Genomic DNA, 17,942 nt, shown 5'->3' on the forward strand with positions numbered 1-17,942 from the left:
CACCATTCACGCCCTCCGGGCACCCTTGCTACACAAACTTGTATTTCTGTCCCTGCCTACCCTTCACCATTCTCACACCACTTCCCTTCCATCTCGTCTCTTGCACACAACATATGTCCACTCTTCTTCTGACCAATACTTCCACCACTTCTCCTGATCTCCCTGTCATTGTCCCTACATTCCATGTCCCAAACCTCAGAAACCGATCTCCACTTCGGGCTGCACCCTGCCCATATGTACTTGTGATTGTCATGGTTCTCTTTTTGAGGCAATGTTTTTATGGCCGGATGCCCTTCCTGACGCCAACCCTCTTAGTCGTCTCTTACGACACGCAGTGATACGGTGTACCTATTCTGACCAGGGTACACACTGGGAAACGTTTAAAACATGTAAATTCTGGGGGGGGGGGGGGGGGGGGGAGGCGTCAGCATCACGGCTGCGGTTTAAACATATTCCAACAATATCCAAACAGAACCATGAAAAAAAAAAAAAAAAAAAAAAAAAAAACAATCCGGGAAAAGTCTCCAAGCAAGAACGTGGATTTGAGAAGGAAGGAGCAGAGGCGGAAGAAAACGAGATACAGGGGGCGGGGCACAAGCCGAGATGAGGAGGAGAGCGAACAAGCACGTGTCCGGGAGGAGAGAAAGAATCAATATATAATTCTTTGTCTCGGGAGGTGAGGTGAGGGGGAGAAAACAAAATAAAAGAAACAAGCAATACAGCGAAGGAAATAACCCAAACCGACAAAACACCGACGGGGGGAGGGAAGCCCCAAGTTACCAGGCCGCGCACGAGGTACGACTCAGAAAACGATTAACTACACACAAGTTTGCACGAACCACAAACCAACACCAACTAGAAACACACAATAACACGTACACAGCAAAATAACCAGTGGAAATTTGACAAAGACAAGAATGGGAAAACACTCAAACTTCGATGCCGTGGAGAGCTCGAAGTACGCCTCACTCGCCCGAGGAACCGGAAGTCAAAAGAAGGGAGACGGCAATATGCAATATATAAGTACATGTGCAATACATGCAATGTGCAATACATGTACATGTGCAAGTACATGTGCAATACATGCATGCAATACATGCAATACATGCAATATGCAATACATGTGCAATATATAAGATGTTATTGGGCGAAGTCAAAAGAACACAGAACAAACTCACGTACACAAAAGGATGGAAAGGCAGGAGGTGGATGGTTGGAGGGAGAGGAAGGTCCAATGGGTCCTGCAGCACGATCGGCGCGTTTGGCAGCCGCCGTTCCTTCACGGCCCTGCTCAAAACAGCCGTCTAGGCCCCAAGCTGCTGTTGTTGCTGCTGTGGCTGCGTGGACGTCGCATGCTCTTGCTAGGACCCGTCTCCCTCGTCTTGTCAAAGCTCATCTGGTCCAACCCCTCAACTCAACAACTCTCTTCCACGTCTCCCTGTCCAACCACTCTTTCTCTCTTGGTCCAACAACTCTTTCTCTTTCTTGGTCCAACCACTCTTTCTCTTTCTTGGTCCAACCACTCCTCACCATCGACAACCACCACACCCTTGCTTCTTGCGCGCGCACTTTTATAGCGCCTCAGGCGATCAAGCCGCCGGCCTTTTGGACACGCCCATCGGTGTGCTCACCTTGGCCCTGGTTGGTCGCGCGACCCTCTGGCTCCGCCCTTGATGACGATGGGCAGGCATGCCCTTCTTCCCCGAGCCGAGCACATGTTCAATGGTGGTTTTGGAGGGGATGTAATTGGCAATCGAGGCTTGGCAATGACGAAAGGGGAAATGGAGGTTTTGGGAATGGGAATGAAGAATGAAGGGAATCTATCTTATTTCACTTGGTGCAATGGAGTGTCATCTTAATGGAAGACAAGGCCTTACCCTAATACACATAATAAAGATATAACTATTGAACAGGGGTATCTATGATTGGCTGACGTGATTGTTTATGACCTAATTATGGGACGCCCTTTGACCTTTATACATAACTGGAGTAAGGAGGGTCCAGAATCAAGCAATAATGATAAAAAACACAATAAAAAAACACAATCCTCATATCCATAACAATATATATATAACAATATATATATATAACAATATATATATAACAATATATATATAACAATATATATATAACAATATATATATATATATATATAACAATATATATATATATACAGTATATATATAACAATATATATAACAATATATATATATATATATATATATATATATAACAATATATATATATATATCTATATTATAATAGCCGTAGATGATTCTGTCTGTCTGTCTGTCTATCTGTTGGGTGTCTGTCCGGGGTGTGGCTTACTCGGTTTGCAGAGTAGCTCCACCCATAGCTCCACCCATTCTGGGAGTGGCTATAAACAAATATCCACCATTTTATTAACTCGCATAGCTTTGAGTCCTGTTTTGTAGGCCCGTGGTGTCTTGCTCTCCCCCAGTTTTATTTCAAATCAAATTCGATAAATCATTTCATTTTTCACAGTCGCTAACATAGTTTTAGACTCGGTTGAAAAAAAACGGGAAGAAAATCCGATGAAAGTTGCCGTTTATAGAACGAAATGAATTCTCAAAGGCCTGTAACTTCAAGGCCATTGAGTCTCTCTCACGCCTTTATCTCCAATCTAACTCACCATATGATTTCATTTTTATCGATGGTTTTACTTTTAGACTCGGTGTCAGCAATAATTGAGAACAATCCACACACGCGGGAAAATGCAGAGATATATTTTTTAAAATCGCGTCATGGTGTATCATACACCGCCCAACATGACACCGCCGGCAATGTGTCGATATATATTAAAAATTCGCTTTTGCTTTTCCGTTATGATATATTACTATTTCGTTTGATGATAGTCGTCACAAAAACGTCAACAATGATGCCGACATATATTTCTTCGTTTTTATTTCATTCAACATATTAGCCGGAAGTAAAATATGTTTCAGGAAATTACCGAGAGATATTTCTTCGTTTTTTTTATTAGTTATGTGCGCATACACTTTAAATAGGTTTATTTGAAATCTTTAATTTTCCACAAACATTCCACACACGCGGGAAAATGCAGAGATATATTTTTTAAAATCGCGTCATGGTGTATCATACACCGCCCAACATGACACCGACGGCAATGTGTCGATATCTATTTTAAATTCGATATACCATTTCATTTTTCACAGTCGCTAACATAGTTTTAGACTCGGTTGAAAAAAAACGAGAAGAAAATCCGATGAAAGTTGCCGTTTATAGAACGAAATGAATTCTCAAATGCCTGTAACTTCAAGGCCATTGAGTCTCTCTCACGCCTTTATCTCCAATCTAACTCACCATATGATTTCATTTTTATCGATGGTTTTAGAGTCGGTGTCAGCAATAATTGAGAACATTCCACACACGCGGGAAAATGCAGATATATTTTTTAAAATCGCGTCATGGTGTATCATACACCGCCTAACATGACACCGACGGCAACGTGTCGATACATATAAAAAATTCGATATATCATTTCATTTTTCACAGTCGCTAACATAGTTTTCGACTCGGTTGAAAAAAAACGGGAAGGAAATCCAATGAAAGTTGCCGTTTATAGAACGAAATGAATTCTCAAACGCCTGTAACTTCAACTTCACGGCCATTGAGTCTCTCTCACGCCTTTATCTCCAATCTAACTCACCATATGATTTCATTTTTATCGATGGTTTTGGACTCGGTGTGAGCAATAATTGAGAACATTCCACACACGCGGGAAAATGCAGAGATATATTTTTAAAAATCGCGTCATGGTGTATCATACACCGCCCAACATGACACCGACGGCAACGTGTCGATATATATTAAAAATTCGCTTTTGCTTTTCCGTTAAGATATATTACTTTTTCGTTTGATGACAGTCGTCACAAAAACGTCAACAATGATGCCGACATATATTTCTTCGTTTTTATTTAATTCAACATTATTAGCCGGAAGTAAAATATGTTTCAGGAAATTACCGAGAGATATTTCTTCGTTTTTTAAAATTAGTTATGTGCGAATACACTTTAAATAGGTTTATTTGAAATCTTAAATTTTCCACAATATAATTTACTTGCCATTTATCATTTGATGATTACGAGACAAATTCCTCTTGAGGATCGTGACAATTCATGCGCTGCGTGGAAACTTCTATTTCCAAAATGAATGAGACGATCGATGAAGAACGCAGACTTGAACAGGATGCAGCAAGAAAACGAATGAGACGGGCGAACGAGTCCATCGACGAACGTCAATGCAAACTTGCGGGGTCACCCGTGGGAATCCCACGGGCATGGATGTGTGTGACATTTCGACATATTGAGTTAGATGCTGCACATTCATTTTTACAAAATGGTTACTGGCAAGTCATCAGATCCAGAAATGGTGTAAAAACCACCGTTTAGAGGCCATTTTTCCCCGCAAAGCGGGGGTTGGCCTTTTCGGGGACCGTGGTAGTTGTTGTTTTTTTGTCCCCTTTTTGAAGCAATGTTTTACGGCCGGATGCCCTTCCTGACGCCAACCCTTTTTGCCGCCTTCAACGACAAACAGGGAATTACCAGTGAACTGGTACTCAATTAGCCGACCTCGGAAGGATGACAGGCTGAGTCAACCCCCCTGGCATTAATTCGGCGATCGACCGAGATTCGAACCCAGGATCCTAAGCCGGCACCCTAGCCGCTAGCCCAACACCAGAAATGGTGTCATGAACACAATTTATTTACGCACAAGCACAAAAGCAAGACGGGCCGATTTCCGATTCCGACGGGCCGACGGGCGAGACGGGCCGATTTCCGATTCCGACGGGCCGATTTGGAGCAAGAAAAAGAACGAGACGGGAGAAAAAGGAGAGAAACGAGACGGGGAAAGCCGATTGGAGAGGCGAGTGAGGCGCGATTGGAGAGGAGTGTGAGGCGCGATTGGAGAGGAGTGTGAGGCACGATTGGAGAGGAGTGTGAGGCGTGATTGGAGAGGAGTGTGAGGCACGATTGGAGAGGAGTGATTGGAGGGGAGTGTGAGGCACGATTGGAGAGGAGTGTGAGGCACGATTGGAGAGGAGTGTGAGGCGCGATTGGAGAGGAGTGTGAGGCGCGATTGGAGAGGAGTGTGAGGCGCGATTGGAGAGGAGTGTGAGGCGCGATTGGAGAGGCGTGTGAAGGATTGCAGAGGAGAGGAGTGTGAGGATTGGAGAGGTGAGGGATTGGAAAGGAGAGGGATGTGAGGGTTTGGAGAGGAGAGGAGTGCTAGGTGGAGAGAGGAGAGTGTCAGGTGGAGACAGGAGTAGTGTCAGGTGGAGACAGGAGAGTGTCAGGTGGAGAGGAGTGAGGGGTCACATATTATGTGAAATAACTAAATTCACACCATTTCTGGATCTGATGACTTGCCAGTAACCATTTGTAAAAATGAATGTGCAGCATATAACTCAATATGTCGAAATGTCACACACATCCATGCCCGTGGGATTCCCACGGGTGACCCCGCTAGTATATATATATATTGTTACAGACGCGGTTTTAGATGTTAGTTTACCGAGCGGTTTGGTATTACCGCGTCCGCACAGTTAATCCCCGATTAGAACCCTATCCCGCCCGATTCCACTCGACGTTGACTAAGTCGCGCTATGCTAAATCAATGAAGGAAAGGACACAACGGCTGGGATAAATGCAACGACACAAGGGGTACAGTTCTCAAGACCTCCGGAGGAGGATATAATATTGGTGATGCAGAAACGGGTAGATTACACGGTAAGAGGTAAAGCACAGAAAGATGGGCACTTAGACACAGTCTTATCTTATCCCCGACAGACCACAGACAAACGGGACAAGACTGACTTACACAGGGATTGATGGCAAGGAAGGGCAGGCAGTCGATAGCACAAGGTGCACCTTGGCTCAGGGGCAGAATACAGCTCGGTCCAGTCCAGAGATGCGGGGAGGTATCGCAGCGCTCGGAGGTGACGTCCTTTTCTCTCCAAGCTGAGGCGCATCTGACGTCACCTCCCTCTTCCTGCGCATGCTCAGCGGGGAGTGACACGCCCTAGGCTCGTTGACTCCGCCCCAGATGGAATCGGTCCGCCGCTCCTATTGGGTGCGGGGAGTTACCGGGCTCCGCCCTTGACGAGGAGCTGACAGCGAGCCCCTGCGTGGTAACCCCGTCGGAGCACATGTTCAATGGCGGCTAACCAAGCCGGAGTGAGGACGCACACTCCCCGCGCCGCCGCCGCGCCGCCGCCGCTGTTGTTGTTGTTGGTGTTGTTGTTCCATGAGGAAGAGATGCGGGGAGGTATTGGGAGGTCCTAAACTTACTAATGGTGCCATACAATCACATTCTGGTGCAACGAAGAGTCAGAATTAATGGAAACGAGTCCTTAACTGACATAGACTAAGAATAACTAGCAAGATGTCCGAAAGTTGTCTACGTGAGATGCGGTGGACCTGGATGCGACATTTAATGGGGGAAATAGGGGAAGGTCGGGTCTACAGAGTGCTGTTTACAGAAAATGGGACTAGGGAATGGGGGATTGGGGATAGTTGGGAAGTATTGGGGAAATAGGGGAATATTTACAAGCGGATATGGATGGAGGCCAATCTCATATCCGCAACAATATATATATACACACAATACACATACATACATACACATACACACGAGTGTACAGGGTGTTTCAAAAAGAGTGACACAACTTTAAACATTGATTTAAAAAGAATCAGGAACGTGAACATTTCTTGAAAGCTTATGACATGGTATTTTCTATCACTGATTTCTATTGCAGTAAATCACTGCTAGAGTTAGTGAGAGCCCAAGGTCTGAAATTGGCATTAGCACAACATCCTTGTAATTGACGTTCTTGATGTGTGCCCCTCGGCTGTTCAGACAGGCATTGATCCTGACTTCAAAGTTCTGTCCAACTTTCCTGTAGGTCTCATGTGGCACTGCCTGGAGGTAGTCTGACACCTCCTGCTTCAGATCATCCAGTGTGACAGAGCAGTTGACGTGGACAGAGCCCTTGGCAGCCCCCCAGAACCAGTAGTCCAGAGGGTTCAAGTCTGGGCTATGGGGTGCCCAGTCATGAGCAGAACCCAGGGCAACATGAGCAGTACTCTGCTATTCTGCAATGAAATGAAAATCTGCAATTCACTGCAATTGAAAATCTGCAATTCACTGCAATCTGCAATTCACTGTTGATGTTACAGAACCTTGGTTTTTGATTCAGAACATAATATATCATTTTAAAACAGAAATGGTTTTGACAAAATTATTGACACCCGAGACTTAATATTTGGTAGCGCAGCCTTTGGACAAAATAATTGCAGTCAAGCGCTTCCTATAGCCATGAATGATCTTCCTACACCTCTCTACTGGCAGTTTGGCGCACTCTTCTTGTGCAAACGGCTCCATTTCTCCCAGATTTGAAGGGTGCTCGACCCATTTCAGGAAACTCGACCACCGTTCTCCCAACTGCTGTTTTCAGATCTCCCCACAGTTGTTCAATGGGATTTAGATCTGGACTCATTGCTGGCCACTTCAGAACAGTCCAGCGTTTTGTTTTCAACCATTGCTGGGTGCTTTTTGAAGTGTTTGGGGTCATTGTCCTGCTGCAAAACCCATGACCTTCGATGGAGACCCAGCTTTCTGACACAGGGTTGAACATTGTGCTCCAAAATGCCTTGGTAATCTCCTGATTTAATGATGCCATGCACACATTCAAGGCACCCAGTGCCAGGGGCAGCACAGAAACCCCAAAACATTACTGAACCTCCACCATGTTTGACTGTAGCGAAGGTGTTCTTTTCTTTGAAGGCTTCATTTTGTTTTCTGTAAACATAGAGATGATGTGCTTTACCAAAAAGCTCTAATTTGGTCTCATCTGTCCACAGGACATTCTCCCAGAAAGATTTTGGCTTGTTCAGGTGTGTTTTGGCGAAGAGTAGTTCACCCTAGTTCCACGTAACTATAGCTCCCGGGCTAGCTTTAATCTCTCTCTCTTGCAAATGTTACGTGCTCCTCCCCAACCCCCTGGTCACGGTGTACCTCTGAGCCCCGAGAAGAGTCCCGGCAGAAAAATGTGTTATTCTGTATGTCCAAGATCACTGGTGAAGCCACACCAATTGCTACCAACAAACAAATATTGTATTAAGATCACACAAGAATAACTATAACAATAATAGTAATCAAAAGTACAATCAATATATATCCTATGATGGTACCATCAGTTTCGTAACATATAACTCACTGTGCTCCAAGTGAGTGAACCAAGAACATTCCCAATGTCTCTTTCCCTGCTTCAAACCAAAGTTGATTCCGGTTTCAAGCCGAAGTCGATCCCGGCTTCAAGCCAAAGTCGATCCGCTCCAGCGATCGTCGGAACGATGTCTAATCGAGACCAGAATCCCGTTAGGATGACGGCCACAGCCACACGGCCAAAGCTGCACCAAGGCGCCCTCAAGGCGACAGGGAAATCCAAAGGCGCCCTCCAGGCGACTGGGAAATCGCACCCTCGGGTATGGACGTTTCACGGCTCACAGTCGGCGAACCTCAGATTTACCTTCAAAATCCGCGTTGCACACACACACACACCAGATAAACGTCTGAATGCGGTGAGAACGGCTGAAGCGAAGCAAAGAAACCTTGCTCGACGCACAAAGCGCGCAAGTCAAAATGGCCGATGGCCCGTACTCGAGACGTAACGGCACGACGAGGATTCTCTTCGGAATCAATCGCAAAACCTGACACGCAGGTGAATCTGTCACAGCGATAACAACTCTGTCGCAGGAATCCCTTTCCTGGGAAACCCAAAGTTCACTTGTGACTCTTGCTCGTCAATGTTTGCTCCAGACTGCAAAGCAACTATGCTTCTTGTCCGACTCCACTCGCTCCGCCTTCTTCTCCGTCTTCCTCTTCTTCGTCGTCGTCCGGTATCCGATACGGTTTTCGGTTTCTTTTAACTCTTAACTTTTTCACCTTTTGAAAACAGTTCATAAACAACAAACCTTTTGAAAACAATAATAGTACATGGAATCAAAAATGTTTACAGTGGATGAAAACCACAACAACGGAAGTGACGAATCCGTAACACTTCCCCCCCTCAAGAAAGAAAGTTTGAACATAGTGAAAACTTTCTTTGCATGCAAAAACTCTTTTAACAAACAAAAGTAAAACTCACACCCAAATCATCAATTCCCGTGAGCAACGATAATCAATATTTCCCAAAATAAAGCAACAAAACTTCTAAACAACCTACAGAAATTTCCAAAGTCAGTTCACTCTGGACAAAGCATCAGCAACGACATTGTCCCTGCCCTTTACATGCTCAATTTCCAAGTTGAACTCCTGCAAAGCCAAACTCCATCTCATCAACCTCTGGTTTTTATTTTTCATTTTTTGAATGAAGGTTAAGGGGTTGTGATCAAAAATCCAAAGCAAAGCAAATCTATAGCACTTTTTGAAGGAGGCTGAGCTGGGAGCCATGTTTCATGGTAGTTGGTGAGGCCTGGAAGTATTCGCTGTGTGGACGCATTTAAGAATGTTGAGTTCACAGGTTAATCCAGGTAGAAATCTTGACTCAGCTACTCCGCAGCATTCAGTGCTTCAAACTCTTCCTAACTTTCATAATAATCATGGTTGGAGCGCTTGTCGCTGTAGTCACGTGAATAGCGGTCTCCTTCTCGGCCACTACCCTGATACTCATTCCTTCGGGAGCTGCCGTAACTCTGGGAGCCTCCGTAGTAATCACCACTGTGGCCGCCACAAAAACTACTACTCCTACCCCGGGAGCCATAGCCACCCCTGAAACTACCTCCCCGTTTTCCTCCTCTGTAGCCCCCTCGACGCCCATGGCCTGCCTTCTCTACTGTTATGGTCCGACCATCCAAATCCTTGCCATTCAAATCCTTTTCGGCATCTTTGGCGTTCTTTGTGTTTTCAAACGTGACAAAGCCAAACACTCTCGACTTTTGCAACTCCCTGTCTTTTATCAGCAGCACTTCCAAGAGTGGTCCATATTTGCCAAAGACAGAGTCCAGAACATCTTCACTTGTGTCAAAGTTCAGTCCACCTACAAAGAGCTTGCCAATATTGCCTCCATCCATGACTTGTGTGTGCTGACACTTAGTTTCAGGGTACTCGACAAGACGTGACTGTGCAAAACGTGACGTCAGTTCCTTCTCCTTCTCTTCAGAGTGTTTCCTACCCATAGCACGAGTCGCGGCACAGGATGGAAAGATACCCAGAATCTTCTGCTCTAACTGTGCGGTGTTATTTTCCATACGAGGCTTTTCAACAAACATCGGATTTCCAGAAACTCGACCACCGGCCAAATCATTCTCGATAACAAAAGAGATTCCCTCTACAGGAAGAGTGGTTGTAAACCTACGGTGACCGGTCCTGACACCAAATCAGACTTCAAATGGATGACCTGACTTTCCACATTTGAAGGATGAAGTTCAACTCATCCTTCAAATGGATGAGTTGAACTTCCGTTGAACTTGGGGACGACTAAGAAGACCTTTGTTGGTTGAAAGCTTGTCGAAAATTAAAGATCGACGTCCTGAAGCTACGTCCGCGTCTGATTTAATCTCCCGATTATATATATATATATTATCAGAGCAAAATGATATATATATATATATATATATATATATATATATATATATATATATATATATATATATATATATATATATATAAATTCATATATATATATATATATATAAATTCATATATATATATATAAATTCATATATATATATATTCGGGTTCTCATATATATATATATATATATATATATATATATATATATATATATATATATATATATATATATATATACACACAGTGCATTCAGAAAGTATTAGACCCCTTCACTTTTTTCACATTTTGTTTTGTTGCAGCCTTATGCTGAAATCATTTAAATTCATTTTTTCCCTCATCAATCTACACTAAATACCCCATAATGACAAAGAGAAAACAGGATTTTAGAAAGTTTTGCAAATTTATTAAAAAGAAAAAACTGAAATATCACATTGACATAAGTCATAAGTATTCAGACCCTTAACTCAGTACTTAGTTGAAGCACCTTTGGCAGCGATTACACCCTCGAGTCTTCTTGGGTATGACGTGACAAGCTTTGCACACCTGGATTTGGGGATTTTCTGCCATTCTTCTCTGCAGATCCTCTCAAGCTCTGTCAGGTTGGATGGGGATCGTTGGTGGACAGCCATTTTCAGGTCTCTCCAGAGATGTTCGATTGGGTTCAAGTCAGGGCTCTGGCTGGGCCACTCAAGGACCTTCACAGAGTTGTCCCTAAGCCACTCCTGCGTTGTCTTGGCTGTGTGCTTCGGGTCATTGTCCTGTTGGAAGGTGAACCTTCGGCCCAGTCTGAGGTCCTGAGCGCTCTGTTTCAGGTTTTCATTAAGGATATCTCTGTACTTTGCTCCGTTCATTGTTCCCTCAACCCTGACCACTCCCCCAGTCCCTGCTGCTGAAAAACACTCCCACAGCATGATGCTGCCACCACCATGCTTCACCGTTGGGATGGTATTGGGCAGGTGATGAGCGGTGCCTGGTTTCCTCCAGACATGACGCTTAGAATTGAGGCCAAACAGTTCAATCTTGGTTTCATCAGACCACAGAATTTTGTTTCTCACAGTCTGAGAGTCCTTTAGGTGCTTTTTTGCAAACTCCAAGTGGGCTTTCATGTGTCTTTCACTGAGGAGAGGCTTCCATCTGGCCACTCTGCCATAAAGCCCAGATCGGTGGAGTGTTGTAGTGATGGTTGTCCTTCTGGAAGTTTCTCCCATCTCCACACGGGATCTCTGGAGCTCAGCCAGAGTGACCTTCGGGTTCTTGGTCACCTCTCTTATCAAGGCCCTTCTTCCCCGATTGCTCAGTTTGGCCGGGCGGTCAGCTCTAGGAATAATCCTGGTTGTTCCAAACTTCTTCCATTTAAGAATTATGGAGGCCACTGTGCTCTTGGGAACCTTCAATGCAGCAGAGATTTTTTTGTAGGCTTCCCCAAATCTGTGCCTCGACACAATCCTGTCTTTGAGCTCTGCAGGCAGTTCCTTCGACCTCATGGCTTGGTTTTTGCTCTGATATGCATTGTCAGCTGTGAGACCTTATATAGTGACCTTCGGGTTCTCATGGCTTGGTTTTTGCTCTGATATGCATTGTCAGCTGTGAGACCTTATATAGACAGGTGTGTGCCTTTCCAAATCATGATGTCCAATCATTTAAATTTCCCACAGGTGGACTCCAATCAAGGTGTAGAAACATGTCAAAGATGATCAAGAGAAATGGGAGGCACCTGAGCTCAATTTCAAGTGTCATAGGAAAGGGTCTGAATACTTATGTCAATGTGATATTTCAGTTTTTTCTTTGTAATAAATTTGCAAAACTTTCTGAAATCCTGTTTTCTCTTTGTCATTATGGGGTATTGAGTGTAGATTGATGAGGGAAAAAATGAATTTAAACGATTTCAGCATAAAGCTGCAACATAACAAAATGTGAAAAAGTAAAGGGATCTGAATACTTTCAGAATGCACTGTATACATATGTGTGTGTGTGTGTGTGTATATATATATATATACATATATATATATATATATATATATATATATATATATACATATATATATATATATATATATATATACAATATATATATATATATATTTATATGCGCAGAGTGAGAATCCAGAGTAGGAGTTTTGTATGTACGTACTATATTGTGATGAAGATTCTGATATGATGGGGAGGGTTATTTTATTCATATTTTTGATTCTGGATTCCCTTTGGTGGGAACATAGATGAAAGGAGAAAGGACAGTTCACAAATGGCAATTGATTTTCTTTTACCAGTCAACAGTCCAAAATGCAGCTGTGTGTGCATTTAATGGGTTGTTTTCAGAGATAGATTATATCTTTGTTGAACTACTTGCCATCATTGCCTGTGGGTATTGTTTATTTTGTTTTCTTGTTCATTTATATGACTGAAGTTGTGCTCTCCCATAACTTAAGAATGATCTCTTAATATTTTTTTTCCTCTTTCATTCTTGCACGTTTTACCCTCACCTCTTTCCATTCTTCTCCTTCCTTTCACTTGTTCTTTTTTTTCTTTTCCTATCCATAGACATTATTGGACCTCGGGGCAAGTCCAGATCAGAAGGACAGCCATGGCCTCACTCCGCTTTATCACACAGCTATCGTTGGAGGTGACCCAGACTGCTGTGAAATGCTTCTTCATGATCATGCCTCCCTTGGCTGCGCAGATGAGAATGGCTGGACTGAAGTCCACCAGGTGAGACTTGCGGTATTGATGTGGAAAACATTACAGGTTCTTAATTATTTTGGCAATATGCATATGTAAAATCTTAACATGACAGTAGCATGATGTTTTTTGTGTACGTAGTCGAGGCTCATGGAAGAGCTCGTACGAGTACACTGAACAGATCAGGACGCAGCAGGTATTAATAGTTGTTGACATTAATAACATAAATGACAGGTAGTATATATTGTTGGCAATCATAATAATAATAATAATAATAATAATAATAATAATAATAATAATGCACATATAGCAGTTCCCATGATATGCACAATTCCTGGACTTTTGTCATGCCACAAGGCTAATTAAATTATGTAATACAATTGCTGCTGGGACTGTTGCGCCTGTTGGGCGACTGTTGTTCAAATATTGAGTGGATAGGATTTGGCAACAATCTGTCCTCTTGGTGCTTTGTCTTTTCTTGTGACTAGCTTTCCGAGTGCCAAAAAGACAATGCACATCACCTTTCTTGCTTTTATAGGTTCCAGCTGTCACCTCACCCCTTCAGGATTTTTAAATCAGGGCTCTTCATCAAAAACAACAGCTGTTGCGCTCACCCTTGCCCCTACTCACCCCCTAGTGTGTCCCTGGTGGTAGTGCACTTGTGCTGTCATGTTTGTCCTGCTTTACCCCGGTCCCAATGCCATCACAATATGTGCTGCCATTGCACGTTGGGTTGGGATGTCAGACTTTTATCCTGGTCGGCCTTTTGCAGTTTTTTGGTTTTATATTACACATTTGGCAAAGGCCCTTTTTTCCAGGTCATCCCTGAGTCTACCAATATTTTTGGGTCTTCTCTTGTGTTTCACAAAAGTCTACCAACCGACTGTATGATGCAGTGAGCCTTTTGTGGCATGAAGCAAAATGCAATTTTATATTTACTGAAGATTCTCATATGTATACTCAAATAACTGTGCATACTGGACTGAATCATGGAAATACTCTTGGTTTTCACTTCAATTTATTACTTGAAAGACAATGGGTATTGTCTCAGCTCAGCTAGACAATACAATGGACAATCAAATTCTGAATACAGAATGCAGAACCAGTCTTGCTGTTGAAGGTTATTGTCGATATGTGTCGCCGGATGGGTACAACAGTCGTGGGAAGCAAGGGCAAGCTGATATTTCGGGTGTTAACCCTTCATTGGAGCAAAAGAAGAATTCCAGTCTTTATGCCGGAGATAGGAATTTAATTTGTTCATGTTGCTGGAGATAACTCGCCTACTCTTCATGAAGGACACCGTGGGATCTTTAACATCGACTAACTAATTCCGGCAGACTGGACGCCAGTTTAACGTCCATTCGGCGAAAGGCACACACATTGATGAATCACTCTGCCTGTGAAACACTGGGATGACAATTTATAGTTGAGTCAGGATTTGAACCCAGGTTAGCTTGGAGGTGAGTGCGGCCTCTGGTGAAAATGTTCTTGTCATTATGAGTCGTTTCTTTGAGAATGTTCTTTCATCGAGTATATAAGTTGTAAAGTCAGGTCGGTCGGTTCTGCAGACTTTTCGACAGGTTGGTCTCTTGACTACCACTGGTAACATGTAACCCAGTGCTACCAACCGTATGGTCAGGGAGTCAGCGACTATACCGACTACCCTTACTGGCTTGCCAGTGGGGAGGGTGACTGTGACACCCTGCAGGACAAAAAACAATACCTATTAAAGGGCGGATGAGCTTCCTTAGTGAGCCAACGGCTATCCAGTAAAGAAGGAGATGGTGTCTCCTAAAAAACACCCATCTGGTTGGACCGGTTTTTTAGGTAGTAGGTTGTTGACAGCAACCGCTCAGAGTGATAATACTGTTCGGACTTAGGTTAAAGTGGTGCCCGGAACCATCTTACACGCTCCGTGTTAGGATTGCTGGTCTTACTTTCTGTTTCACTCAAACTATAACTACCAGGCTAGCTTCAATCCTTCTTGCAAACAAACATCATACACTTTTCATCATACACTTTTCATACTCATTTTTCACTCACATTTACATTCTCTTTGTTTTATTTCTCTTTATGCAGTTATTTATTTAAGGCCTGGCCTCGATGAGGAATATAGTCCGTGACTGGAGCCTTCAACATAAAAAAAAGCAGAGAGAGAGAGAGAGGTAGCGGAGAATAAGTGGTCTTTTTGCTTTTCTGTATACAGTGCCATGCTCAAGTCCTTCGTGTTTTGCTTTTGCTTTAACCTTTAAAAACAAACACAAGTTTGGGCTACATCTCCCTGCCAAGTGGAAATCGATCGATCAAAGAGCCTTGGGTTTTCTGAATATGGTTCAGGCATGATAGGTCAAAGGGCCTCCTCCTGCATTAAACTTCCTTCTATTTACTTTCTGTAGGTACCCTTGTAATTTTTGGAACCACATCATTTTTTGCCTTATGCTCTGAGTATTTCACATGCCTTTTTAAAACTCCAGGCGTGCTGCATGTGCCTTTTTTTAATTTGTGGCTTCCGTCTGGCCACTCTCCCATAAAGCCTAGATTTGTAAAGTGCTGCAGAGACTGGTGTCCTTCCGACAGGTTCTCCCATCTCATCTAAGGAACTCTGTAGCTCTGTCAGAGTGGTCATTGGGTTCTTCGTCACCTCCCTGTCCAAGGGCTTTCTCGACTGGTTGCTCAGTTTGGTCGGACGGCCAGCACTAGGAAGAGTCCATGGAGTTCCATATTCTTTCCATTTCCTAATGATGGAATTACACTGTGCTCTTGGGAACTTTCACCTTTCCAGAAATGTTGATGCCCTTCCCCAGATCTATGCCTCCTCACAATGCTATGTCAGAGTTATATGGACAGCTCCTTGGACTTCGTGGTGGAGTTTCTGCACTGTCAACTGTGGGACCTTGTATTGAAAAGTGTTTTTCTTTCTAAGTCATGTCCAATCAATTGAATTGGCCACAGTTGGACTCCAATCAAGTTTTAGAGACTCAATGATTTTAGAGACTCAAGGAAATCTCAAGAATGATCAAAGGAAATTGGATGCACCTGAGCTCAATTTGTAGTGTCGTAGCAAGGGGTTGAATACTTATTGACTCAATAACTTTCTAAGCCAAATCCACAATTCCAAGCTGGCCTCCAAAGCCAGTCACCATCTGGGCATCCTCAGTCATGCGAAGTCCTTCCTCGGCACTACTGAGCTCCTCACAAAGCTTTCATCCGCAGATTGATGGAGTATTGGAGTACTGCTCTCCCCTTTGGGCTGGTGCTCCTGCCTCACACCCAGCTCGGCTTTACGCTGTAGAAACCAAAGCTTTCAAAATCATTGGTATCTCCAACGATGAAGCTGATTCTGAGGGCCTTTCACTCTTTTATCGCAGGCAGGATGGCGGTCTTTCTGTCTTCTACCGCCTCCTCTCCAGCCGTGCACCCCCTGCTGTGTCTGTGCTCTATCTTCCAAATATTCCTGCAGGATGCACAAGATCTTTCAGCAACCCTCTTTTGGTGAAACTGCCAAAATCAAGACTCACGGCTCACCTTCACTCTTTCATTCCTCTTTTTTTCCGTCTCTGGAACAAACTCCCACAATCTCTTCAATCCCACACCTCTCTCCAGATCTTCAAATCAGCTGTCACCACCATCTCTTATCTTTTCCCATTCAAAACCTTGATCTTTTTCTACCCCCGTTAATACACCATAAATCCATCTCCTTCAAATTCTGATGACTTTCCTGAAAGTCCTTGAAGTGTCCATCTTGTTTATCCCGTGTACCCCGCCCCAACCCTCTCCCTTCCACAGATCTCCCGATGTCCCTATTCTCTACTGGTATTGTGCTTCCCTCTCTTTCCCCCTCTTATATCCTGCTCCCTTTATTGTTTGTTCTATGTGTTAGCTCTTACATGAGCCATGACTGCGTATAGAAAAGAAAGAAAAAAAAATAGACAATTCAGCTTTTCATTATAAAAATTATTTTGTAAAATTTTCGTAAAAAAGAAATTGCCCTTTGACATTATGGGGTATTATGTGTAGATCAGTGACAAAATAATGTCAATTTATTCCATCTTAAATTCAGGCTGTAACACAACAAAATGTGAAAAAGTAATGGGTGTGAATACTTTCTGAAGGCACTGAATATCCAAGGTTATGTGTTTCATTCTTTGGAAAAGGAGTATAAGGGGAAGGGATTGGAGGTTCTCGTTTAGTTTCCCTCTTCATTTCAGGCTTCAAAATGAAATACTCACTGTAATAAATCTTTCTATCTATATCCACAACTTTCTCCTTTCTTCCAATAAGTGACTGGCCTTAATTATTTTCTTTTTTCTGGCCTTGGCTAAACAAAAGTTAAAATTCAAAAATTTGTGTTATTAACTAATTGCAGTGTCATTCGTCTGTGACAAATTTGTGCCCCTGTCCTCCTTTTCCTACCCTCTAAACGCTGTTTTGTGATTGCATGAAACACCATGCTGTCCTTGTGCTACATTGTAGAAAGGTTGGGTCAGCTATCTTTCGCCCATTATTTTCCACTGGGAAAGATTTTATCCGATATGTGTGAATAACCTTAAATTTGACAACATGATGACGTCTTTTCATGTGTATGTCTGAGTGGTAATGCTTAACAGAGGAGGCCTGAAGGTGGCCTGATTAATTATATTGCACTCGAT

At 43.3% G+C, this 17,942-nt stretch overlaps 1 protein-coding gene across 1 annotated transcript in view; it reads left to right on the plus strand.

Moving 5' to 3' along the window:
• LOC137438313 (SH3 and multiple ankyrin repeat domains protein 2-like) overlaps nucleotides 1-17,942 on the plus strand; it is a 240,678-nt gene that overhangs the window by 115,852 nt on the left and 106,884 nt on the right. Inside the window, exon 6 of the mRNA XM_078767127.1 lies at nucleotides 13,156-13,323. Within this exon, the coding sequence (XP_078623253.1) occupies nucleotides 13,156-13,323 (168 nt within the window). The remainder of the gene's footprint in view (nucleotides 1-13,155; nucleotides 13,324-17,942) is intronic.

Source organism: Myxine glutinosa, chromosome 13, assembly GCF_964187855.1.
Source record: "Myxine glutinosa chromosome 13, kmMyxGlut1.1, whole genome shotgun sequence".
In the NCBI taxonomy this organism is placed as follows: domain Eukaryota; kingdom Metazoa; phylum Chordata; class Myxini; order Myxiniformes; family Myxinidae; genus Myxine; species Myxine glutinosa.